Source organism: Blennius ocellaris, assembly GCF_963422515.1.
Source record: "Blennius ocellaris genome assembly, chromosome: 24".
NCBI lineage: Eukaryota > Metazoa > Chordata > Actinopteri > Blenniiformes > Blenniidae > Blennius > Blennius ocellaris.
The window spans coordinates 4552413-4579697 of NC_137673.1; the positions used below are offsets into that span (position 1 = coordinate 4552413).

The 27285-nt window shown below is 49.9% G+C and overlaps 2 protein-coding genes across 2 annotated transcripts; both read left to right on the plus strand.

The window, feature by feature from the left end:
- Positions 1–1702: 1702 nt before the first annotated feature.
- Positions 1703–10007, plus strand: LOC308147814 (sodium- and chloride-dependent GABA transporter 2-like; the record flags this gene model as incomplete). The annotated part of the gene is made up of 16 exons (XM_080520147.1): positions 1703–1754; positions 1872–2086; positions 3646–3890; positions 4910–5044; positions 5674–5814; positions 5895–5988; positions 6065–6197; positions 6296–6430; positions 6865–6968; positions 7365–7489; positions 8046–8158; positions 8225–8362; positions 8450–8552; positions 8907–9007; positions 9087–9257; positions 9852–10007. Exons 3-16 carry the CDS (start codon positions 3677–3679, stop codon positions 10005–10007), a joined length of 1863 nt encoding a protein of 620 aa, XP_080376273.1. The 5' UTR covers positions 1703–1754; positions 1872–2086; positions 3646–3676.
- Positions 10008–14116: 4109 nt separating this feature from the next.
- On the plus strand, positions 14117–26863 carry adamts5 (ADAM metallopeptidase with thrombospondin type 1 motif, 5 (aggrecanase-2)). The gene is made up of 8 exons (XM_080520035.1): positions 14117–15345; positions 21672–21804; positions 22033–22200; positions 22345–22628; positions 24056–24239; positions 24320–24495; positions 24576–24751; positions 24946–26863. The coding sequence occupies exons 1-8, from the start codon at positions 14251–14253 to the stop codon at positions 25598–25600; spliced, it is 2871 nt and encodes a 956-aa protein (XP_080376161.1). The 5' UTR covers positions 14117–14250; the 3' UTR covers positions 25601–26863.
- Positions 26864–27285: the final 422 nt, after the last annotated feature.

Consider the following 27285-nt stretch of genomic DNA (forward strand, 5'->3'; position numbering starts at 1 on the left):
TCACTATCGTGGGCTGACTGGAGTTCAACTACCCGCCGACTTGAACGCCAAGGAACACGTTACACATTCTCTCAGTAATCTAACATTAAAGAGCCGTTAGCGTCACTTACCTCTCTGAGTTGTCAGAACAAATTTTCATAATCATATTTGACATATTGAGTCAAGTAAAGTGAACCGGCCCCTTTTGGGGAAGAATAAAGTTGAAAGTCAGAGAATATTGAGAAAAAGAAAACGTAGAAGTCTCGAATAGAATTTGGTCGAGTTTCGAGCAAACGTCCCTGATTGGTATGCGATTAACATTCCCAGGAATGTGACCAGCGAGGCCGGGTGCTGCAGGAGACCGTCTTGTTCCTTAAAGCGGCTCCATAAACGTTCTGCTGAATGAGCCCAGGCAATAACACGGCCCGTTAAACAGGCCGAGAGCTGCTTTAGGTGGCCCGGACCGCTCAGACGCCATTACGAGGCTATTTAAAGAGCGAGAGTCCACAACATGCCGTCTCGCATTTCAACAATGTGAAATAATTTGTGAGGCCGGCTAAACAATGAATTGTGTGTGTTTCGGGCTTTAATGGGAAACAGACACTGCTTGAGCATCTTAAGTGCTCTCCTCTAACGAGATCGGCATTAAATGGCCACCATGTTTGCAAAAACGCTCAACATTCACTGAATAATAGCATTAGATAAGCATTAAGTGTTGAGATTGTGGTCATTTTAAAGCAACTGTGTAAAGCAACGCAGTAATTAAATAATCACAACACTACATGTTGATGCGTGAATACTGTTGAATCAATAATAATCCCGTAGTAACTTCTGGGAGCTTTTAGAAAAAGCTTCAGATGAATTGTTCTCACTGTGAAATGCTCTTTAGTTCCCATGCACACACGTTTGGCTCATGGGAACAAAAGGACAAATGATGGGGTGTGAACACACGGCACTGGCATCGTGAAGTTAGGAGTCACGGAGGCAAGTTTTTTGAAAATGGACGCCCCCGCCCGGTATTAACATGGAATGAATACAGTCATTTTCTATAATGAGTGCATGAAAGGTTGGACACGCCTCATCCATGCAGTCGGATTATTTAATCATATATTACTGTTTCTACCGCACATTTGTTGTTGATTTATAACTTTTTTTGATGTCTTTGAGTATTTCTAACTTAACATCGCATTGTGAAGTATAAAATACAAACGTTGAATTTTCTTAGTACATAAGAACAGAGACGAGGCTTATAGGGTACCCAATTTGGCTGAAACATGTATGATACCGAAATGACAGTGTTATTACCCGAGTAAGGCCAACATTTACAAGTTCATGTGAAAACTTCAGTTTTCGTCAGGGTGTATGTTTACACGTCGCTGCTCAGCATCACTGAAAATGCAACTTTTTGGGAAAACCGGTCCTACGTTGTATCTTTTCGGAAAATGCTCTTCGGTGGTGGGGAGGGGGGGGCAGAAACCAAAACCCCCAAAAATGATGTGCTCGCTATAGAATCTTGCTTCTCGGCTTTCACACATTTTAACAACTGGAGTTACACAAACAGCTGCAGGCCAAAAGCAAACGAGAACCATGTGTGAATCAATTTTTTTTTCACCTTTTACCCCACCTCCCATCACCTGTGCCATCAGTGTGGTCATATCCTATCAGAAAGAAGCATAAAACAGGAAGGACAGGAACTTCATTAGTTCAGTCAGCAATACAGTCACTCTGATTCAGCATCTTGCACGAGGGAGGTGTGTATCGACAGCATGGAGCAGGTGAATGCTCTTCTCTTTTCTTGTTTTGTGGGTTTTTGTAAACAGTATGTACAGCCAGTTAAAAGCCTCAGTACCCATGATGCATTTGCAGTTTTGTAACGCTGTTTTTCTGTGTAGTAATGTTGGAGGTGGAGGCGCTGCACTGACGCTGCAGCCCCGCACACACCCGCACACACACACACACACACACACACACACACACACACACACACACACACACACACACACACACACACACACACACACACACGCCGAGCGGAGCTTGGATCGAACCATTCCGCCGCCGGTTCACGGGGGTGGTCGTGGTGTCAAGAGCGACAGGAAACGCGGAGGTAGGCGATATAACGTTGAATTCTCCGCTTTTCGAGCCCTCGCGCGACACAAGGAGCGGGCACGAGGGCGCGGTTTTAGCCGTGTCTTTGCGGGGGGGGTTATTTGCTGAGCATCCCCGGAGTTGAACACGCCTCTGAGGTCCAGCGGTTAAACTGTCACTAAAATATATCGGTAAGCGAAGACGCAAAGTCTCACGTGCTGCCACATTGGCCCGATCTTTATCCCCTTTCCCATATTTTATTTTTAGAATATTTCTGGGGTTTATTACAGTGGAGATCGGGGTGGTCGTGTGGCGTGTTATGTATGTGTTCACATGGCTACGCAGAGGACGGTGTGGCGGAAGCGGAGTCACCCAGGGTCAGAGAGCCTCCGCGGGGGGAGAGCAGCTCCATCCAGGAGGCACACAGTGGGGCAACAACGAGCCTAAAACGTGATTTAAACAGCCTCGCAGGGACAGTGCAGCGCCACGAGCGAACGGGAAACACCCCGGGGTGTCCCAGATGTATGAAGATGTGTTAAAAAGGATCCGCTGTAAAGGTACTCTTCGGTTTACCGGGGGACGCTTCAGGAAACTGGCCATATTTGATCACTTCCGGTTTTACTTCCGCTTTTAAGACGATAACAAAATACCTGAAAATCTTTAAAAACATTAAAAAGCAGAAATAAACAAAAATGTGGGGAGAAGTGCTTTATTTGTAATAAATCTAGATTATCTGGAGGTTTTCCAAGTTTAATTACAGAATTCATTAAATATCTGCTTAGTTTTTTTGGTGAAACATCTGACTTTTTTTTATAAATCAATGTGTCTGATTGCTGCTTTAATTTCAAAATGTGAAAGAAAAACTGCCCAAACGTTTGTTTCAAGCTGATATTTAATAATCAGAACAACTACATCCAGTATTAAATTGCTGAGTGTTTACTTAAAGGAGGCTACATGACAGCTTTATGTCTATTTACCTTTGAAGCTCTTCAGCAGTGAGTACAAGAGAATCAAGGATTCCCGACCGATCGTGCTGGGTTTGATTACGCTAACATAAATAATGTGCAGCGGTTTGACAGATGGGTGGCGTCTCTGGGCTGTGAGCTCCACCTCTACCCTCCACAGTGAAAGTTAGCGTTGCCGATTAATCGGTAAAGCCTCCAGAGCTTCGGTAGCTTGAAGAAGGCACTCACTTCCTATCGGGCAAAGTTATGAACAAGAAATCTCAACCGGGTCAGAAGATTTGTCTGTAAAGTACAAATCCAAAGTGTGTGAGACAATAAGTGCACATTGTGTTGGGAGCAGAACAGTGGAGGGGAGGACGCCCCTCGGATGCTGGACTTGACAAAAATCAGCCACACACTGTCCTGTACGGTGCAGATAAAAGACGCACGCCCACAAAAACACGACCCTGAGACGCACATCTAAGATAAGCGGGGCAGCAAATCCAACCGTCAGATAAAACTCACTTGTAGTCGCTCGCTCGCCGCCGCGAAGATGTGAGTGCTCACTGGACGTTTTGTTTTCTGTTGTGCCGCTCATGTTTGTCACTAACGCCTCGGTGAACGACTTCCTCAGGGGTGTGTGCGTTTCCCTGCCTCTGCCGGTGATGGCGGATCAAGCGCAGCCGCGTCAGACCGACGCGCTGCTGAGCAAGCTGTCGCCGCCGGCCCTCCCCAACGGGAAAGACGCCGCCAAGGACGGACTGCACGCCAGGGGGCAGTGGGCCAGCAAGGCTGAGTTCCTGCTGGCCGTGGCGGGGCAGATCATCGGCCTGGGCAACGTGTGGAGGTTCCCTTACCTCTGCTACAAAAATGGAGGAGGTAGGAAAAAGGCGTTTTGCCGTGGGACTGGAATGTTTGCAGGACAGTTGATTCTCCTCAAGTGTCTCGGGCCCCGTTTATGCAACTGTTTCAAAAAGCGTTCCTTTTTGTTTCGTAAAAGTTCCGCGGTGTCATGGCAATGTTTTGAAAAGGATGGAGTTGGCACTCCGGGCTGCGAGTTGTTTTTGTAAAGAAAACCCAAACAGACGCATGCAGCAGAGAACAAGATGTTATAAAGAGTAACAGTGAGAACACAAACATTCTAATGGACAGACCATCAACTTAGGTTGTTACCGTCAAAATAAAAGTACCAAGTCCCAGAAAGATATGGACTGGGTGTCACGACGGGAAAATTTGTTCTCATTGTCTCTACTGAGCATGTGCAGAACAACTTGTCAATATGGCCATGGTGTACGTTAGCAGCGTTTCAGAAATATTTCCACGGAAACTGCATTTTCAAAAAAGTTGAATTGTCCCCATTAGAGACTGAGTCGGAGTGCTTTTGATAAGTTTTATTTTTGAATCGGATCATTTTCAAAAAGCAAAGTTTTTCTCCATTTCCACAGAGTTACAGCATTTGCTAAAAGTTGTTTGCGAAATGGATCATTTTGAAAAAGTTGTTTGCGAAATGGAGCATTTTCAAAAAGTTGTTTGCGAAATGGAGCATCTTCAAAAAGTTGCACTTGCAACATCAGAATGTTTTCAAAAAGTTGCATTTTTCCCCATTTCCATGACATCAGGGCCTTTTCGGCATTTTCTCTATTTCCATTGCATTGGAAGGTTTTCAAAAACTTGTTTGCAACTCACAGCATTTTCAAAAAGTTGTCTTTGCAATTTTCAAAAAAGTGACACCCCCCCCCCCCCGGAACGTTTTCAAAAAGTTTTGTTTGCGAGTAGGAACGTTTTCCGAGCGTTTTCAAAAAGTTCCAGTCGCACCCTCAGTTTCTCGCCGTTGTCGTGGAAACGAGAACGCCGTCGGCCGAGGCGTTGTGTGAACGGGGCCTGGAACTGCGTTGCAGGAGTGTTCTTCATCCCCTACCTGCTGTTCCTGGTGCTGTGCGGCATCCCGCTCTTCCTCCTGGAGACGTCGCTGGGCCAGTTCACCAGCCTGGGGGGGGTCAGCGCCTGGAGGACCGTCTGCCCCCTGTTTGGAGGTACTGAAGAATTCCCTCCACCTCTAATCCAACACAAGCCGTAAATCAGTTTGTTTTTTTAAGTATTAAGTCAGGAATTTCGTGTCATCACACACGCATTCCAAGTCGTACCAGTCACTCGATAAATATCCCGCCTGCGGCGTGACACCTGCCGGTGGCGCTGCCAAAGAAAACACTTCGCCGTAAACACCGGGTCAGGTGTTGAGGAATGAACGAAGGCGTGACGAGCCGGAAGAAAAACTTATCTGATCGACTTATCTGCTCTCACCGTGTCGCTACTGCGGCAACAAGACGTACGTTTCATCACGGTGTGTTCAATGGCTCATCAGAGCGTGGGCCGTCTGTGTACAGTAAATAATGAGAAACTTGCAGACTGTTTATTTACCTATTGTATATTTTAACAGGAAACGGTTGAGTTTATTGTTTACTCATATTCTTGACCCTGGATCTTTATAATTAATAGTCTTGTAGTGGCGCTAAAAAGCCCAGCATTGTAGGAATCGTTCTGCAGCAGCAGCAGCAGTCGGCAGGCCGCCATCGGATGACGTCACAGTGACGGCGTCGAAGCTGCAGGCCGCCAGTGAGTAGAAGCGTCCGCGTGTCTGACGGTGCCTCCATCTTGTTGCCAGGACTGGGCTACGCCAGCCAGGTGATGATCCTGCACGGCTGCGTTTACTACATCGTCATCCTGGCGTGGGCGCTCTTCTACCTGTCCTACAGCTTCCAGGCGGTGCTGCCGTGGTCGCACTGCAACAACACGTGGAACACCCGTCAGTAGAAAAACCCCGCCGCCGCCGCCACCGCCGCTCCAGGCTAACGCTAACTGCAACCGTGTGCCCTTGTCCCGCAGCGGCGTGCGTCCTGTTCGACTACCACAACCAGACGGCCAACGCCAGCAGCGGCCTGCCCGTGAACGCCACGTCCTCCGTCATGGAGTTCTGGGAGTGAGTGCGGCGGCGCCGCTGGGGGCGGGAGGCGGTTTGCCTTCGGCCGCCTGGACTGACCTCTGTGGTGTTGCAGGCGGGAGGTGCTGCGGCTCTCCGACTCCCTGGACGGGCTGGGCCCCATCAACTGGAAGCTGGCGCTGTGCCTCGCCGTCGTCTGGCTCGTCTGCTACTTCTGCGTGTGGAAGGGCGTCAAGTCCACCGGGAAGGCGAGTCGCACGCCCCAAACAAATCGCCTCCGGGACGCGTCGCTCTTTTGTATTTGCATGCTTCCGCTCATTCTGAAAACACGCCGTGTGTGTTGCAGGTGGTGTACCTGACGGCCACCTTCCCCTACGTCATGCTGCTGGTGCTGCTGGTTCGCGGCGCCACGCTGCCCGGGGCCATGCAGGGCATCGTCTACTACCTCAAACCAAACCACACCCGCCTGGCGGACCCTCAGGTAGCGAAGCACGACGCACACCTGGACAGAAACACGGGCCGCTTTCTCTTCACACCAGCTCCCACCGCCTCTCTGTGTTTGTTTTGGTCTTTTGTCTTGATTTTTCCACTCTGTGGGAACCAGGTATGAAACCACGACGAAAAATAACTTCGAGTCGTTGGTGTCGCGAGATCGACGTTCGCTTCGCGTTTAAGTAGCATATTTTTAACGCGTTATTGTGAGTTATTGCAATCCGACTCATCCCGTTTGCTGAAAAAGGCTTAGCCTGATGGCCAAACTCCGTAGAGTAGTCGTAGAACATGAAAACGTACAGAGACGCCATCTCATCGTTTGACTTCACGGCTTTTTGTTTTTCCCAAACCGCTGTCGTTTCTGTGAATTGGCAGATAAAGCGATAAAGTGCTAAAGTTCTCTCTCCCTCCTCGTGTCTGCAGGTATGGATGGACGCAGGTACCCAGATTTTTTTCTCTTATGGGATCTGCTTGGGAAGCCTCACCGCCCTGGGCAGTTACAACAAATACAACAATGACTGCTATAAGTGAGACACATTGTCACACACACGCACACACACACACATTCAGTCCCACCTCAGCACCTCCGCTGCAGTGTAGCACGTCGGCTCCCCCCGGTCAGATGGCTTTCACCAAGAATGGCTGGAATGGAGAGAGAAAACACTGGGACACGGCCACACCTCAAAGAAAAGCCCCCGCTGCCACGTTTCCCACACTCCGGGACTCGGCTGGCGTGGAGTGTAGCACCCTGAAGTCTCCGCGTCGCCCTCCAGCTCCTCTGAACACCCCTCCATACACGTCCTGCTGCGTTTTGCCTCGCGTGTTCACCACGGTCCTGTGTGTGTGTGTGTGTGTGTGTGTGTGTGTGTGTGTGTGTGTGTGTGTGTGTGTGTGTGTGTGTGTGTGTGTGTGCTCCTTCCCAGGGACTCCTTCATGCTGTGCCTCCTGAACAGCACCACCAGCTTCCTGGCCGGCTTCGCCATCTTCTCCGTGCTGGGCTTCATGGCCGAGGAGCAGGGCGTGGACATCGCCTCCGTGGCCCAATCAGGTCAAACAGACGCCGTCGGTAGAAACGCGTTGCTGCGGTCGGAGCGTGGTCACCCGGCGGAAACGCGACAGATAATAACTGTGTCCCCTGAAGTTACGGGTGTTTTAGCTGTTTATGTATTTATTTTAATTTAAAGCTACAATACAGTTTAGTTTGAGGGTTATTCACACATGATTCAGTATCCAGAATGTGATGCTGATCTCTCAGATTTAACCCTTTTCACCTCCTAGCCACAATAACCTAACAATTTTAACTCTTTAAAATGCAATAAAGGCAAAAACCTTAACAATTTTAACCATTTTAAATGTAATACAGCTAATAATGTAACTGTTTGTCATGTTATAGTGCAATTATAGTGTAATAAGTTGCTTAATTGGAAGTAAGGCATTATGATATCAACTTTATTACATTCGACATGTCCAACATAATGGATTGCGACACGGCCAATGAGCCTTTTAAATTAGATTCTTTTTTTTTTTTTTTTTAAAGTAAAGTGAATTCATTATGTCCATATTGAATTGGAAGCAGCTGATCCCAGCAAGCGTTTCCCCTCCAGGACCCGGCCTGGCCTTCATCGCCTACCCGCGAGCCGTGTCCATGATGCCGCTGCCTCAGCTGTGGGCCGTCTGCTTCTTCCTCATGATCATCATGCTCGGGCTGGACACGCAGGTACGCATGAGCCTCGGGTGGTTTCCCGCCGCCAGCTCCCCGCCCTGACCCCGCCCTCTCTGCCAGTTTGTGAGCCTGGAGGCCCTCATGACGTCTGTGACCGACCTGTACCCGCACCTGATCCGCCGAGGCCACCGCCGCGAGCTGCTGCTGCTCTTCTTCTGCGTCGTCTGCTTCCTGGTCGGCCTGGTCATGGTCACGCCGGTAAACTCACTCGGGATCGACCTGTCCCACCTCCTCCGCCTTGAGTTCCTCCCCAAACGTATGACGGTCCTCCTCTGGTGCATGCAGGGTGGACTCTATGTGTTCCAGATCTACGATCACTTCTCCTGCAGCGGCGCCAGCCTGCTGCTGCTCTCCATCTTCCAGTCGCTGGCCATCGGCTGGGTCTACGGTACGATTCCTCTCTCGTTTCAATGTAAAAGACCCTAAAGGACGAGTGAAAACCGTAACGAATAGAAAGTCAACAGCTCGCGTGGCGGCGAAGGCCGAAGAGAACAGGTGGGGCGTTCCTCACAGTCTCGTTTGATTTAATCGTTTGGATTTGTCCGCGTTTGCTTCAGAGTTTGTATCATATTTGTGTGTTCAGTGTGCGTTTGTGTCCAAAATTGCACATATTTCAGGATCTATGTTCATTTTTGAAGGCTGAAGGACTAAAAACACACCAGCGTTCATGTAACTATAAGATAAATGTCACATGTGATTGATGATCTGGACGCAAACCTTTTTGTTTCTGTTTTGGCCGCAGGAGCCGACCGCTTCAGCGCCAACATTAAAGACATGACGGGCTACAGCCCGCTGGTCGCCTTCAAGATCTGCTGGAAGTACTTGACGCCGGTGGTGTGCACCGTGAGTATGGCGGAGAGTACGACCGCGCCGGCGGTTCGGAAGTCTGCTTATTTCTGACCTTCCTTCCTTCCTTCGTCAGGCGACGTTCGTCTTCTCCCTGGTGTGCTGGTCTCCGCTGGAGCTGGGTAAAGGTCTGGTGGCTCCGGGCTGGGCCACCACGCTGGGCTGGATCCTCACGCTCTCCTCCGTGTCGCTGCTCCCCATCTGGGCCATGTACGCCCTCGCCACCACCCCGGGAACCCTGGCCCAGGTGAACGCCCGCCACACACGCCCACTCATCAAGGCCACGGCGTTTCAAGTGAAAAACGCTTCGTTTGGTTTTGTTCATCAGTCGCGGCGGCGTCTAACAGTTGTGTTTTCAGTGGCTGTCAATAAACCGACGCCCGAAACGCAACGGATGTTTCACATTTTCGTCGTAAACAGGGGGCCTACAGCGTGTTGAGATACTGGAATACTCTCTGAAACGCACGTGAAATAAAACACCAACAGTCTCAAAACGCGACAATTTTCCACTGAGCTCTCTGACTGTAACTTACATTCATAAAGTGAGACAGTAAGTTACTCAAAGCCCCATTCACACTAGCTTTTCATAGTAAAAATAGCAGTGATGGGAAAAGCAACAATAGGAGGGTCAAATTGAATGAATTCATTAAAACACACATTTTTACTGCTGACTGTGTCATAGGTGTAATTTACCCGAATTAAAATGATCAAATCTGCTTCAAAAATCGGTTTAAAGGCGACGGGTCAATGCAGGTTGATTTAAAATCTATGAAAACACAGATCTGTGGTCACTCCGCTGACCCTGTCCTCTTCACACCCCCACCCCACCCACCCCCTGCAGCGTTTCCGACGGCTGTGCAGCCCCGCCGCCGCCCCGCCACTGGCCTTCCACCACATCTCCACCAACGGCTTGGCGCCGCCCTACAGCCCCACGCTGCCGCTCGCCGAGAAGCCCAAGGAGCAGCTGCCGGCGCTCGTCCAGGAGTGCAAGACCTGAGGGTGGGGGGGGGGGATGGGGCGGGTACCGACACTCCACACCGGACGAGTCGGGGTTGATGCTGCTGTTGCCCAATCCCAGTGGCTGGATTCAGACGTGCCTTCATACCCGGCCTTGTTTCCGTACCATCCACATCACGGACTGGCCAAAAGTACCGGTAGTCGCTAGTCACAGAAACGCCTTTAGTTTCCTTCAGTCCAGCCACAGTTTGGGACGCAGCTCGTCTCACCAGCCTGGCACCTCCAGCCCGGACAGATTTCAACAAAAAAAAAACACACAAAAAAAACGGCACACACTCCTGGATCTTATCTCTTAACTTTACATCTTTGCCTTTTTTTTTAATTGTTATTATTATTATTATTTCTAACTTAAACAGCTTCACATTTGGACCCGGCGCTCACTCACAGCCGCTGCAGACGTTTACAGGACGCGGCCGAACATCGACCCCGCGTCCTGTTCCGTTACTGTTCACTCTCCGTGAGAGACCCGAGAGCGCCGCCGCTCGTCTGCCGCCGTGTCTGGGCGCGGGTCGCCGGTTCGCCATGGCTCCGTGAGTCATTTACACGCAGAACAAGCTGCACTAACTTCTCACTGCCAATACGTACATCGCACGTGCTTGACGTCGTCACCAAGAAGAGAAAGACAAACGGAGGGTTTGATTTCTCGCAATGTGCAAGTAGAGTTTGTGGGGGGGGCATTAGAATACACATCTTTATCAACTGTAAATGGGCAAACATGCAATCATCCAAACCAGTGGTTTTCAAAGTGGGGGTCAGGAGAGAGGGGGGGGGGGGGGGGGGTTCCAACTGTTATTTTACTTCTTTGTGTCTTGCATCACATAGATTAATCAAAATTACAAAAAGAAGAGCTTTGCAGACTATATATATATATATGTATATATATATATAAAGACTTGCCTGATGTTTTAAATCAAAGAATTGTCTATGCATCCTAACAGCCTTTAGCAATATTTTATAATGTGACAATTATGAGGGACTCTAAACACGGATGCAGCAATATCTAGAAAACTGACCGCGCTTTGCTAATTTCCTGTGTTCCGTTTGGCTTATCGGATCGTTTTTTTAGGATCGACATTAATGATTACTTGAAGCTCGGGCCATTGACTGGCTCCGACGCGTCGCCGCCGCAAAGAAATGATGCGCCCAAAATATTACTTTGTAATAGTTTTATTGTCCAGTTTGTTTGTTTGTTTAGATTTTTTTTTATCGTAGTCCCGAAACGTTCAAGTAAACCGTTAAGATGTCGAGAGGAAAACGTTATGGCTCAGTGCACCGCCCAGTGGACAGGATCGGGAACGGCGGTTTACAAAGTGATCCCGCGAGCGGGATTGAGCGAGTTTCAGCTGCACGTCTGACACACGACCGAAGTCTGACGTCGTGTCGTCCTCCTCCACTTTGAAGACCTCTGATCAATCATATGCAATCGGGAAATGTTCACACAGCCCCACACTATCACTGCTGCTCCGCAGAAGATCATGGTTTTGTTTTGTTTTGTCGAATGAAAAACAGACGCTTTTGTATCACTCCATCTCACCGCAGACGACGCCAACTGTAACACTTGATTGTGATCTCCGCGCTGCGTAGAATGTTTGTGATTCTCGGAGGAATCGGAATGTAAACGTGAAGCAGTGGCGTCGATGGGGAAAACGTGTTTCCTGCCCTTGTGTTGACCATCACAGTCCATGCAGGCCTCCGGCACCAGACAGAAAAAGGCTTTAATAATTTACTTTTTTTTCTAATATTCTGGTCGTCTCCGATGAGATTGCGACGTGAACTCGCCGTCGAGGCGGCTGTACTGTAAGCCCGGGACAGAATGTCCTCGTCCGCAGCCATGTGGACCAGCGACACTTTGTGTGTTACAGAAAATGTGACTTTCGATGCGTTTCGAGACGTTTCTGTCGGGGGGGCGGGACTTGGAAGTTAACTGATCTCATATTTCTATTAAAACTGCTCGAGGGGATTGAATTGGCAGGAAATGTTACACAAATCTGGTGTCTGTCGAGAGACTTTTGGTTTACTTTGGGTTGATCCTCTCTGTTTACGGGTGTAAATATCCATACAGTGTATGTATCTCTTTTTATTTACCGATGGGTTCCTTGTACCATTATTTACTTTTTTCTAAATGAAGACATTGTGGATAAAAGACCTTGTGCCGACTGTTTATTTCATGTGTGAGAAGCGTTGTGTTCCAGTGTGTGCAGGTGTGTGTCCCCGCGGTTGAAACCCCGGAGACTCTGCTCCCTCGGCGCCATGGCAACAGATGCTGAGGAGACAGGAAAAGACGCTCAATCAGCTGTTTGACAAACGCTGTGATTGCTGCTTTTTATCTTCACGCCTTCTGATGGGAATTACAGATTTGATGAGGTCCATGGAGGGATTGAGGAGGAAAGAAGATGGTGACTAAAGATGGAGGACAGCAGCAGCAGCAGGGCGGGAGTGGGGGGGGGGGGGTCTGACACCATCACTGAGACTGAGCCTGGCGGTTATGTAAACGGCTCGGCTTGTCAATTAACCGTATCGGATTCCCTCCATCGTAGGAAGCGTGCGACATTGCCGCCCCCCGCCCCCCCCTGCACACGTGGCTCTGCACGCAGAGGCACACACCAACTTGTTTTGGTGACGATACCATAACGGAGCCTGCTCTGCACGTGTGGGTAACGAGAGGGGGGGGCGGTTAATGTCCATATGGTTGCTTTGGCATACATCTTGATTCCGTGTGTTAGACGGAGGCGGGGGATTAAAAAACGATCCAATGGGGCGGAGGGTGTGAGACTGGAGGAGGAGGAGGAGGGGGGGGGGGGGATGTCAGTCAGTGCCACTTGTTTTCATCACATGCAACACGCACAACTCCAGCTGCATCCCAAACTGATGGTGCACGAGCTGCGAAAATTCATTCATGGACGTGCACGCCGATCTCCACCCCGCCCCCTCCATCTCTCTCTCTCTCTCTCTCTCTGCAGACGGTGCACTCTTCACTTTTGGTGTAAAGGGGAGGACAGGAAGGAAAGCGAGATGGGCAGTGGGGGTTGGAGATGCATTGCATAACAGCTGGGTGACTTGGATGTGAAGTTGTGTGCCAGCACAGGGCCGTAGCAACGACTCCCAGAGCACCTGGGCTCCCAGGGAAAAGCCCCCCCCCCCCAAACACACCAAAAGCTTTGGGTTCCTCTGTGGAGTGTACCACGGTGGGATCTGATGGGGGGGTTGCCGAGGCTCATGGTGGCAGCACACGGTGTTCCCTTCTTTTTTGGCCGCAGTGTCGGTCCGCCCCCTCCCTGCTGCGTCCTCGCACCCACGCCGCTCGCGCTTCGGCTTGGGGATCTCCTGCGACCGCGGCCTTTCTCGAGCAAAGGTTATATGACTCAGTAGACCTCTGGCGAGCCAGACACGACCACACGTCCCTCCTGGGACACTAAATAATCAAGTCCCTCACTCTATATTTCTCTTTTCTTGACTTTGTCATACCCAAGTGGAGCAACACGGCACCTACACTCAGTCCACACACACACACACACACACCATTGGGAATGGCTATGAATTATCTATTCCCTCCTTTAGTTTGCTGAAACTAAAGTCTTCAATTATTAAAAGAGTCAAAGTGGGAGAAAAAGTGTAAAAATAACAGGCTGGAGTACCATGATGGGAGGAATGCTGCAGGCTACAAGTGATGCTGGTGTCAAGAAACTGAGGATTGGAGATTAGAGGTCTTTAAGCTTTATTCCCAAGCAGAAGTGACTCAAAGTGATGGGTTCTGCTGCCTCTCTGGGAGATTTGGCTACAGGAGGCAGTGGGAAACACTCAGCATTGTTCTGGTTTTCTCTCCTCCAGCACTTGACTTTCCTCTGATTTGAGGAAGAGAGGCAGAGAGAGAGAAAGAGGGGGTGGAGGAGTGGTGATTGAGCGCAAAAGGGGGCAGGACTTTTTCTCTGCGGGTCCTATTAAGAGCAAACTTTGTGTTTTTGTTCTCCAAGTTCAGTCCGGTGCTCTCCAGCCTGCACACAGTTCCTCTCTCCTCCTCTCGCATTTTTTCCTCCCCTCAATGGTTGTGTTTACTCGCCTGTTGGTTTTTGCTCTGTCTGTTTTTGCCTTTTTCTCTTATGGGGGATCCGGACAGCGAGAGGATGCGCGTTTTGGAGGAACAAACACTTAAAGTTGTGTCCTCGGCCGGTCCGGGCTCGTATTAGTGGATCTGACTTTAGATGTTTTGCGCGCTGGAATGAACAATGGTGCGGGTCCTTGGTGCTCTGGCCGGGGGCATGCTCTGGTTTCGGGTGCTGCTGCTGTGCGTCGTGGAGTTGGAGCAGGGCGCGGGGATCGCTACTTTCCAGGGTTTCTACCTTCCACCTGCGAGCGGGTCGCCGCTCTCACCTGCCCGCAGGACAGACGGCGTGGTGCGGACCATTGACCGGATTTACCACGGGGGAGGGAGGGTGGGCTACCTGGTGTACCTGAACGGGAGCCGCTTCCAGCTGGACATGGAGAGGGACGAGTCGGTGCTGTCGCATCATCTCAGCCCGCAATATGTGCGCGCCCTGATGGGGCAGAGCTCCGCGCCGGCGCAGCGGGAGTGCACGTACCGGGGGACGGTCAACTCCAACACGGAGTCCCTGGCGGTGTTCAATCTCTGCGGGGGGGGCCTCCAGGGCTTCTTCGCCGTGGACCACGCGCGCTACACAATCACACCCATCGTCAGGGCAAAGGGACACGAGCACGACGTGCGCGCGCTGCAGGACAAGGACGCGGAGAGCGCGCTCCACGTCTTCACGCGCGAGAGTTTCAGCTTCGAGGCCATGAGCGAGGGGCGCGAGAGCTGCGGGACGCGCGACGGGCGCAGAGGGCGCAGGGATGATGCCGCCGAGAGACGCCGGCACCGGGGGCACGGGGGGAAGGGGAGACGGGACCGAGAGGAACCGAGAGGCGAAGGTGACCACGGCGCGCACGGGAGGACGCGCTGGAGCCGCTTCACAGAACCGGCCCGTGGCGCACGGCGCAGGAGGTCCGTGTCTCGCGCCAGGCACGTGGAGCTGCTCCTGGTGGCGGACGAAACCATGACCAAGAAATATGGCAAGGATCTGAACCACTACTTGCTCACGCTGGCCTCCATCGCGTCCAAGCTGTACGGACACGCCAGCATCGAGAACCCGATCCGGCTGTCGGTGGTGAAAGTGACCGCGGTGACGGAGAAGGAGAAGGGGCTGGAGGTGTCCAAGAACGCGGCGGCGACGCTCAAGAGCTTCTGCAAGTGGCAGAACCAGCAGAACCCGCTGGACGACGACCACCTGCACCACCACGACGCGGCCATCCTCTTCACCAGGCAGGTAAACAGACTCCGCTGCGCTTTTACGCGCATCCACCTGTGCGCTCACTTTGCGCGAGCGCGCAGGGGCTGCGACTCCGCCTGTCAGTCCCATACGGGGGGGTGGCTTTAGAGAAACCCACGGTCTGCCTACATTGTGATGGTGCACACTGTGGCAGTTTCCCCAGAAAGAGGACCTTCGATTCTCTATTTTTAACACCAGAAATTACCTCATAACGGTTATTTTACATCAAGCCCGAAATAAAACAATCGTTTTTAAAGCATAGACACAACACAAAGTGCTTCCCACAAGTTTTCCTCCATCCTTTCTGCGGAATCTTGCATGCGTAATGCAGCGCAGCGTCAGTATAATAACGACCGCGAAAATAATGTATTTCCTGCGCCTGGTGTTTTTGTAGGCTGGCTCTTCTGTCTCCAAGCCTCCCCCTCCCAATCCCCTGACAGAGCAAAAGCTTGTGTGTGTGTGTGTGTGTGTGTGTGTGTGTGTGTGTGTGTGTGTGTGTGTGTGTGTGTGTGTGTGTGTGTGTGTGTGTGTGTGTGTGTGTGTGTGTGTGTGTGTGTGTGTGTGTGTGTGTGTGTGTGTGTGTGTGTGTGTGTGTGTGTGTGTGTGTGTGTGTGCGTGCGTGCGTGCGTGCGTGTGTGTGTGTGTGTGTGTTCGGACGCGCGCTCCCGGCGCCATGCACGGCACATTCTTCCCAGCAGGTTTGAAATCAGCAGCAGAGATCTCCCTCCAAACTCCCCAGAAAAGTTTTAATTAGGCAGCTGTCTGCGTGCGTCTTTCCTCCTCTCTCTCATCACTCCGGTCTGCACATTTATTTTCCCCCTACTTACTTTTCCAGTGTCTGTCAGCCGGGGCTGGGAGCTGTCAGAAAAACAAACACGTCCACCCTGTGAGGAGCCGTGCGCTTCACCCAGACCACACTCATCCATCCCTTCTCTCACCATCACTTTCTTCCTCCCCCCCAAGTCTGCCTGGCCCAAAGCCGCAGCGCAGCAGCAGATCTGCATGCTTTCTTGCCTTTTTTTTTTTTTTTTTTTTTGCACCTCTCCGGGTGTGGCTTCACAGCGGTTAGCTCCACATCATGTGTCAGATTGCTTCTTCTTGGATTGCGGTGCGTTCAAGTCATGCAAGGTCTTGTCGTGGCTTTGGCCACAACAAATAAAAGAAGCCTTGCATGTCTTGTGCATACTTGGCAGTGTCGCGCGTTGGCAAAGCCAGCTGGAGTGCATACCGGAGGTCGGCATGCTGGCAGAGTGGCTCAGTCTCTCAGTGCCAACCACCTCGTAACCCATTTTGCTACCACACCTGCAGAGAAGAGACCGGGCGGGAGGAAGTGGCGTACTCAGCAGTTGGGTTTGGCCGGGCGGCGCAGGGTCAGGCGGTCATGGAAACGGCCGTTTAGGCACCAATGGGACAGAAAGCTCTTGTGACTCAAAACAGAAAGCACACTGTGATGCTTTGATCTCGTTAACATACCCACACTCGCTCTTGGGTGTCTTTCCATCGGCTTTTCATCTCCTGCAGCCCGACGCACAGCTTCAGACATGTAGTCGCGCTCGCATCCCAGAGCGGTGCCTTCACCTGTTGCACCTCCTGCGTTATTCACAAGCCTGTCCTCCCGGGACTACTTTCACTCGCGTCTCACCCTCTCTGAGGAGTTAATCTGTCACCGGGGGGCTTGATTAGCCACAGTGGCCTCCGTAACCCAGTACAGACCCGGAGGCCGTGCAGCACAGGGTCCTGGTGGACACATGAGCTGGTTGAATGGCGTTAGCACGCAGAATAAGCACGTAGGTAAGAGCGTGACCCGACTCAGGGTGGGTCAAGATCTTCAAAAGCTGAAGAGTGCCGCCGCCGCCGTTCTTTAATCTAACCTCTGACCCCTCTCCTGGCTATTAAAGGCCATTGTGAGGATTCTGAGTGACTTTATCTCAGTGGGTTTTTGTTTGTTTGAGCACAGCTCCGGAATGTAAAAAGCCTCGTTCCTTTGTCCAGTCATGAGTGTCCAGGTCTCCTCCGGTCTCTGTTGAGGAGGCGCCATGAAAAACCATTAAAGATGCTGACATCTTGAAGAAATGCTCATGCTCTTCGGGGGCTATAAATCATTGTGTAAGAGTAGCTGTCAGAACCCCCCTCAAGACAATGTTAAGAGCTGCACAAATGCAGCCAGTTGTGGTTCCTCTGACAGAATGCCAGTGAGGAAATAATTTGATTTGGCTCAGGTACCTCATACCTGGCTGCGTTTGGAGTTGAAAAAGAGTTTGATATATAAACCCCGTTAACTTCCAGAGGGAAATAGCTGAGAGCTCCAGTGGAAACTTAACAGGGAGAGACAAACTCAGACGTAGCGTTCACTCAGTTCACGTGCAAACGCAGACGAAGGCATCGAATGGCTGTTTTTATTTTGATCCTGATTGTCGCGGAGCTGCAGCGACTGGAGTGGTGGAGTCAGACCGGCCCATTGTTCCCACACGCACGGCGGTGGGGGGAGGGAGGGGGGGGGTGGTTCCACAGGGCTGGACTCAGTTCCACTCTTTGTGGTCGAGTCCAATTACTCCAGCACCCCGGACCCGCAGTGAGCTGACCCGTGCACCAGTGTCACCAGTTCCTCACATTCCAGCACTGGGGCCGGGACAACGAGGCACATTGAAGGGGGACATTTCTGTACATGACATGATGCGAGCGGGGACAGTGAGACAAAGTCCGACTGTAACGTGGCCGGAGCCACTGTGAAGACGCCCGCTGACGCACCGCAGGGTTTTTTTTTTTTTCTTTTTTTGTTTTTTTTTGCTTCAAAATATTTGGACAGGCTTTTCTGGCGAGGACCTGCGATGTCGTCTCACCTGTCCCGTATTGACCCTCCGGCCCAGAGCGATGAGGCCACTTCCACAGCAGTCGGGTCATGGGGGGAAGAGGACACAGTCGAGGGATTAGATTCCAAAACACGTGGACTAAATGCATTTTTAAACTAAACTTTGGAGGCTAAGCTACGTGCTAATCCTGCTCATCCACATTGTCTTTATTTACACCTGGCTTCAAATAGTCTAGTCAACAAAGTCCTGTTTATACAGTATAAGTACAAGCTGAAAGACCTCCATCTGAGCAATAGCAATGCATCAACGGCAGTTATTGCAGAAGCTCAAAGCTGCTAGTGTGAATGTGAACAAGATGGATGGAATGTGGAGAAAATCTTCCCCTCTGGGGATAAATAAAATCTCTAGACTTGAACATTTTCTGCACCTGTGTGAGTCAACTGTCAACAATAACAATGGCAGGTTGTTGCCAAAGAGCATAAAAACTATTGCTGGCCAACAGGTTTTTTTTTAATGACCTTGATTGCATCAAGTGTAAAACAACTTTTCGAGGATTCATAAGTAAGGGTGTGCCAAGAATATTATAAGCGTATCCCTGAGTCGCTGAGTTTAAGCATTAATGTAACCACAGAGCGAAGCTAAACGCTAATCCTGGTTCAGGATCCATATGTTCTTTTTAAAACACAGTGGCCAAACGACAAGAAAAAATGCTGCTTGTTAACAAGATCCGGTCTGGAAGAAGATAAAAGTACGTCAGTGCTATCATATATAACCAAAAACCATGAAGTTTGACCTCTTCCTTCCCTTGTTTTTGAACTCCTTATTTTTGTCTTTCCATCCACGTCTCTTCGTCGAGGTGTACATTTCCCAGCTCTCGCCTCCATCCCAGCTCGTCTGTTTGTTTTAAATATTCCTGATATTTCACACATGCTAAGCTCCGTCTGGAGTATGTTGACATCCCGCAGACAGCCCTTTGGATTCCCCTAACACTCCGACCGACCCCCGCCTCCCCCCCGGCCCCCCTCCGGCTCACTCCCCGCGTTATGCAACAGGTCTGAGACTTGGGTCAACGCCGGAGGAGCAACGGGAGCCTCGCCCTGTTCACACTGGGATCCATCAGTGACCTCACAACACACTCCTGGTCCCAATCGTGGTCTCGGTGCGCTTCAAGTGTTGGCCTCTGGTCAGCTTATTGTCCGGATCAACAAAAGTCACAGTCTATTCAGTACAACCAGTAATGGCTTCCTTTTCCGATCAACCAATGAATGACAAATCAAATATCAAGTATTTCTGCTTCCAACAGATCAATGAAAAGTCCCGAGCACTAATTGTGTCTGATCCAGCATGACAAGACAATCTGTCAAGATACGAGACAAGATTAGGAGCTTTTTTGAACACGACCAGGGTAAAACTGTGTCATCTTCTAGGCTATCAAATGTAAGTGTGGTAAAATTATCTCGTTCTGTAACTGTTTGTTCTCTTCTGTTCATCCTGATACAAGCTGTTCGTGATTCCCTCTCTTTGAAGATTTCCGATTAACAAACACTTCTTCTGAACGGCTAACTTAAAAGAAGCCTCTTTTAAAAGGTAACTTGGCACCAGATTCACCATCATCGTGGTCGTTGCTGTATCTTTAGTGTTTCATGACAAAAACACCCTAAACTGTAACGGTACAGATCAATAACATCGAGGGACGACTGTTCTGAGAGGTGACGGAGTTCAGCTCGCGTCGTTATGAGCAAATAACAACGCTGCTGTTTACTTTCAGACCAATTTATGTTACGTCTTATCATCTGGCAATCTGTCAGTGGCTCGTAGGCCCATCGTGAGCAACCTGTCCCCTCAATGGTTCCTTCTCATTCGTACCGAAGGAGCTCAGCGCTCTGAGTGAGGTTTTACTGTGTGTGTGTGTGTGTGTGTGTGTGTGTGGTTGTTTGGTTAACACACGCCTTTGCTTAGACCGAAAGTGGTCTTGTACCTCACACACACACATACCCCCCCCCTCCACACACATACACACACACAAGCCCGGCTCTTTGATCGTCTCCTGACCTTTACAACCAGCCCGCCACCTGTTCTCCTGTTTTTTCTGCTAATATTACTGTAACTCGCTGCACTCGCCGGTCTTCAGATCAATTTCCGGCGATCTTCCAACTTTCCCCTCTCGGCGTCGAACTCCTGAACTCGTTCCTCCTTTTCTCCTCTGCAGCGGGTGAAAGAGAGCTTTCAGAGGGAATCGGTTTAGGAGACGGGTAAACAATGGTCCGAGCAGAATGAATTCCAGAGCTTCGCCCCTGGACAGGTGTGAATCACAATTTAAAATCTGACTGGGGATTTCCCACTTTCTTTTCCAATCCCACGTTTCCTGTGACACACAAAGTTTTACCAAAGAAAATAAATCACAGCAAAATCAGCTCTCATGCCCGAGTCTGGGAGGGAATGAATGAATAAATAAATGAAAAATGGTGGGAAAATGAAAGCAAACTCCTCGCTGATTAAAACAAATCTTCTGTTTTCAAGTGAACCAGTTATAGCCTAATAAGGCTCTTGTGATAAAGTAAACTTTCTTCTGATTGGCTCATTTCCAGGAAGTCCATTGTGTTTAAACATCCAACATGTGGCATCAAGAGCTTATATTTTCACACCAACTTCATTGTCTTAGTGCCTCCTGTGCTTCAAATTGACCTCTTTATTGAAATAGCTTGTGATTGACTTTCACGTATAAAGCATCACTTTCAATTCAGCCAATGTTCAACATCAAGAGCTTGTAATTTCACACCAGCTTCGTTGTGTCAGTGGCTGCATCACTTTATTTCTCCTCATTTCAAAGCAAAGTTGCATCTGACTGGTTCGCTTTCATTAAGCCTGTCTTACAATTAACTGAACTGGCCAACATGCAGCATGAAGAGGCTGTAATTTGACACCGGCCTCATCTTCTTTGTGGCTGAATTTAACATTTTAACACGATAAATCCTTTACTTCTGTGCTTGACAGAAAAAGAAGAGTGTTGAGTGCTGTATATGTTGGCATTCTCTTGTAGTACTTCATCCACTTTAGTGTGTGTGTGTGTGTGTGCGTGTGCGTGTGTGTGGCGTCATGTGCGAAAGCACTCAACACAAGGCGGTTTGTTCCAAAGCGATCGGTCCGGAACGGGTAAACACCCTCCCCACAGATCCTCTCTCCCAGCACCCAGCGGGCCTGTCAGCGCCACTTAACACCACGATTCATCCTCTCTGCGGGACATGTGTGTGCACGAGTGTGTGGGAAACATATTGTACTGAGAGCGTGCACGCATGTGCCCGTACTGCAGGCGTGCTATGAGCTGATCGATCGGGGTCAGGCTGCATGGACATGTGTGGGAATGTGCACAGAGATCGATAGCATGTGGCATCAGGAAGACCAACTGTTACTGTTTTACTAAATTCCTGTTGACTGGAAGAGGAATGCATAGTATCTGTGTTTGAGCTCTCATGGATCGTGCATTAAGTGTTGATTTGAACCTTCTTCTTGCAGGACCTCTGTGGACACCACTCCTGTGACACACTGGGCATGGCCGACGTGGGCACCATCTGCTCTCCGGAGAGAAGCTGCGCCGTCATCGAAGACGACGGTCTCCACGCTGCATTCACGGTCGCTCACGAGATAGGTATGCACAGATTTAAATATTTACACACACTTGCACAGGAAGCAATACAGTGATGTCATCACATCACGGCAGTGTTGTGTGACGCCATCCCAAGAACCGGCTGTGTTCTGTTTGCTCATTTTTGCCACAAATCTTTGACAAGTCCCGTCAGTTCCCACGCAGCCATGACTCCGAGCATCACCTCGCCGTCAAAACCTCAGGAGGTAAAAATAAGTGTCTCTGCCTCAGGCCACCTGCTCGGTCTCTCTCACGATGACTCCAAGTTCTGCGAGGAGCGCTTCGGAGTCAACAGTGACAAGAGGCTCATGTCGTCCATCCTCACATCCATCGACGCCTCCAAACCCTGGAGCCGCTGCACCTCAGCGACCATCACCGACTTTTTCGACGACGGCAATGGTGAGAGTTGTCCAGAGAAAATATCCGGGAACTCTTTCCCACTGTTTCAAAGTTCTCTTTCTGTAGACGCAACACATTCAGCACAAAATATATGGTGTTGGTGGAAGTTCATTTGGGTCTTTGGCTAATGCTGATGCTCCACAGCCGAGTGCCTCCTGGACTCCCCCCGCCAGCCCCTCCTGGGCCCCGAGGAGCTCCCGGGCCAGAGCTACGACGCCGTCCGGCAGTGCCGCCTGGCCTTCGGCCCGGAGTACACCGTCTGCCCCGGTATGGACGTGTGCTCTCGGCTGTGGTGCGCTGTGATCCGCCAGGGCCAGATGGTGTGCCTGACCAAGAAGCTGCCGGCGGTGGAGGGCACGCCCTGCGGGAAGGGACGCATCTGCCTGCAGGGAAAGTGCGTGGACAAGACCCGCAAGAAGCACTATTCGGTGAGTTGGGTACCGAATTGGAAAGAGGACATGGAGACACAAAGGACCGAAATCTAAAATAAACGTCTTTTTATAGTTCAAAACCCGATATTTTAAGCCCTCAATGCTCAACACATAAGCTTGTTCCTGGAAGACAAAGATAAACTAAGAAAGGAGCAGAAGAAGAGAAAGAAAGGCAGACTGATGCACTTAGAGAAGGAAAAAAGCCCTGAATGTGACTCCGTTGTGTGATCAGCTTTATTTTGGGCTAATCTGTGCGATTTGTTCCCCCAGACAGAACTAAATTGAATCTGGCCTTAATGAGTTAAAGGACTAAATCTGTCAATGCTGTCTGTTCATCAGAGGGGGGAGGAGGGACGGGAAAGAGGGGAAAGAACATTTTCTTTGTATTTGTTTGTCACATGACTCTGGATGGGGCTGACTCGAGCCTTGGCAGACACTTACGTGCCGTGGATCCGGCCCAGCTTCTGACTCGAATCATTTTCGCTGCCTGTGGGTGACAAGCAGCTCACCCCCTCTCCTTAATTTCTAGACTGTGGATCCTTTTAGCCTTTCTGTAATTCTTGTAGCCTGATTGCAGATTAAGTGGCTTTCACTGTGGAACGAAATGCTCCGAAGTCTCAGCAGGGGCGCCAAACGGAAAAGACTTTTCCAAAGAGGGCTTGCAGAAATCACTGGTTTTTGTGTCATAAAATGCAAAACACTGCTTAGCCAGTCTTTTTAAATCACTCATGACTCATACACCACTGGCTGGTTGGAAAAGCCCAAAAATAAGCGAGCTACCTGAGGATTTTCATTCAGAAGGAAAGCATGTGAGCTGTTACACCACAGCTCTTGCTACGCCTGCCTAATGAGCGGCTTTGGACACTCTTAAGTTATGATCACATGGATGTAGTCTCCTGCTTCTTCTGTCCAAACCACAATGAATACCACAGTTTTATTACTATCTATCGCAGATATCTTTCCGAAGGGATTTTTTGATGACACGTGGTTGGCTGGTGTTCGATAAGAATTTGTTTTTGTTTTTCTCCTTTTTTTAAATTTTTCTCCTTTATCGTCATCCCTCTTGCCAGTGGTGGGACAAAGAGTAAAGTAGAGCGCTTGTACCAGAAACACTAGTTTGAATGTTAGATGAACAAGACATCAGTGTTTGGCCTTGAGCAAGACCACTGAATTGTTTGTTCCCAAGTAACCCATATAATGGAAGTACTGGACAAGCTCTCTGTTTCAAGGGAACCTGTCCCCTAGGTCTTAAGAGTATTACCCTAACAGATTTACTTAAACAAATGTTTAAGCTGCCACGCCCAGTTCTAACTGCGTACACGTGGGCGTCCGACCCGGGGGTTTAACTTAGCACTGCTTCTATCTGTGGGATAGAAGTAAAAGTAAACTTCTAAGCCGTTTCCATCTCTTATTCCTTCCCCAAGGCGTCCAATCATGGCAGCTGGAGTTCCTGGGGTTCATGGGGTTCCTGCTCAAGAACCTGTGGAGGCGGCGTGCAGTTCGCCCAGCGTTTGTGCAACAACCCACCACCAAGGAACAATGGGCGCTATTGCACAGGGAAGAGAGCCATCTATCGGTCTTGCAACGTCACACCATGTCCTGTTTCGAGTGAGTGCGACCGAATTGCGCTATTTTGACTGTTTGAGGTTTGGTGAGTTTATTTAACATTCAAATAATCTCCTTGACAGATAAGAGCTACCGCCAAGAGCAGTGTGAGATGCGCAACGGTCCTCAAACAGATCCCAAGGGGGTGAAGACGTTTGTCGAGTGGGTGCCGAAGTACGCGGGAGTCCTCCCGAAGGACGTCTGCAAGCTGACATGTCGAGCCAAAGGAACGGGATACTATGTGGTGTTCTCTCAGAGGGTGAGTCAGTAAACCATCAGATGTGGATAGGAGTTGATGAAGGCAGGATGATGATGATGATCGTGGCTGTACGTGTTCAGGTGGTCGATGGGACCGAGTGTCGTCCGTACAGCAGCTCGGTGTGCGTCAAAGGGAAATGTGTTCGGACGGGCTGCGATGGTATCATCGGCTCCAAGCTCCAGTTTGATAAGTGCGGCATCTGCGGAGGCGACAGTACAGGGTGTGTCCGTGTGGTGGGCAACTTCACCAAGAAGAGGTAAGACAAAGAAACTTTGTGAAACAGACCAATAGTAATGCAAGAGCCAAAACCTCTTAAGTCAACTTTGTTCAATATTCTGTCCATCCATGGCTAATGATATATTTGCATTATGAGCACATGATTACTTGATGTTGTGGTAGCAATGCTTCCATTTTCTAATATAACAACTCTACTCTACTTTCCACAAATAGCAAGGGCTACACAGATGTGGTGAGGATCCCTGCAGGTTCTACTCACATCAAGGTTCGTCAGTACAAAGCCAAGGACCAGACCCGTTACACTGCCTACCTGGCTCTCCGACGACCCAGCGGCGAATACCTCCTGAACGGCAAGTTCATGATCTCCACCTCCGAGACAATCATCCCGCTCAACGGCTCCGTGCTCAACTACAGTGGCTGGAGCCAGAGGGACGAGTGGCTTCACAGCATGGGCCCCGGCGCCATCCAGGAAGCACTGGTGGTCCAGATTCTAGCCACCGACGCCAAAAAGCCCTTGGATGTCCGCTACAGCTTCATCACGCCCCGGCTGACTCCGCCACAGCAGCCGTCTGCTCCGGTCGTCCCCAACACAAAGTCTTCCCAGACGACGGTGCCAACCACAACGAGGACCACCACCACAAGTCACTCCGCTACGTCTTCCCCAGCTCCTTCTTCTACAGCTCCTTCTCCCCCGACCCCAGGGCCGCAGTGGGTAACGGGATCCTGGATGACCTGCTCCAGAACTTGTGACACTGGCTGGCAGAGCCGGACGGTTCAGTGTAAAGACCGGGACGGGAAACTGTCTAAAGGCTGCATGCTGGGCGCTCGCCCCTCCGCATTCAAACACTGTCTGGTAAAGAAATGTTGAGTGGACTTTTGCACCAATGTGGTGGAATCCGTACGTCTGATCAACGTCTCAAGTGCTGGATGTTGGACTCTAATGAACTCAAAGTAGTAGAACCTTAAACTGGACTGTGAATGTTGGCGAAAAGCGCCGGAACTGGACACAAAGAGACTCAGAGACAGATCTGAATGGACGTACCTGGAATCAGTGTAGCTATGCAGAGCATGAGTAGAACGGAGAACGTTTTCCAATGGTGACGAGCATCATGCCGGCACAGCTAAGAACTAAGTAGCATGTCACTTCCATGTGGACAATAACTGATTGTACATCAGTCTCCACAGCGTGGGGCCTTTGTGTGTGACGCCCTGTATCGGCATGCGCGTTGTGTTTTTTTGATGCTTCCTTGTGGATTTGGAAGTCAGACTCTATTGTCTTTTGTCATGAGGACCCTGGATTGTCTCATCCTGCGTTTTGCTCAGAAAGCTCATAGGACTGGGTCATTTCTGTTTAGATCCAGCAGTTATGACATCACAAATCACCTCCCATTAAAGGTACAGCACGTGCAATTCCAGTAATGCTACTTTCGTGAATTGGCAGGAAGTGATGAGTCCCTGTGGCATTTAGTCTGTCCTCGGACCGCAAGTTACAGTTTCAGATACTCTTCAATCTATGAGAACAAACACCTTCGTCACTGGTTGAAATGAGGATAAACTATAAGTATGTGTAACTCACCACACCGCCTGATGGTACAAAATGATACGTGGGAGAATTTGTTTTCTGGCAACAACATCGAATTCCTGAAACTGTTAAATAACAGTGGCTTGCTACTGCCACCCAGTGCACAAACGTGACATTACTTAAATGTGACCTGTCGTACCTTTAAACAAGATATTTTACGCAATGTACCGAAGAAGGTTTATTTAAACAATCACCTGTACAGTGCAGGAACAGTAGCATGCGACAATGGAAGACAAATCTACAAATAGGCAACGTAGCCGCGACGCTCCTTCATGTAAATGGAGGTTAATGACGACTCGCAGGTTTTTGGGGTGAAGCTTGATTTTCGTGCCTGTGTAGCGTGTAAGTGCGTCTCTGTGTGTGCATGTCGCACGCTCACACATAACATGAACCCCAGGCCTGTGTTTTCAGCACATACTTGTTTTTGTTGTCCACTGCGTCTTGAAGCTCCTTCGCTCTCAGCGCCACTCGTATCAATCATTGTACTGGTGCTGGGAGGGCTGTCGTTTGTGTGTGTGTGTGTGTGTGTGTGTGTGTGTGTGTGTGTGTGTGTGTGTGTGTGTGTGTGTGTGTGTGTGTGTGTGTGTGTGTGTGTGTGTGTGTGTGTGTGTGTGTGTGTGTGTGTGTGTGTGTGTGTGTGTGTGTGTGTGTGTGTGTGTGTGTGTGTGTGTGTGTGTGTGTGTGTGCGCGTGCGTGCGTGTTGGTTAATATCTGTTTGTATGTTTATTTGAAATGATGCTAATTTGACAATGTGTGCCCTGGATACTCGCAACGACAGCAGTCATTATTGTCCTTTTGCAATTCAACTCTTCTTTTTACTCATTTTCCAGCCTGTATTTGTCATTGACTTTTTTTTTTCTTCTCACACTGATGGGTGGGGTTGGCCATGGTACGGATAGTCTGAACAGTCCATTAGTGCGAGATCAATAGTGTTACATTTGTTGAAGGGTTTCTAAAGGTCACCAGAACTC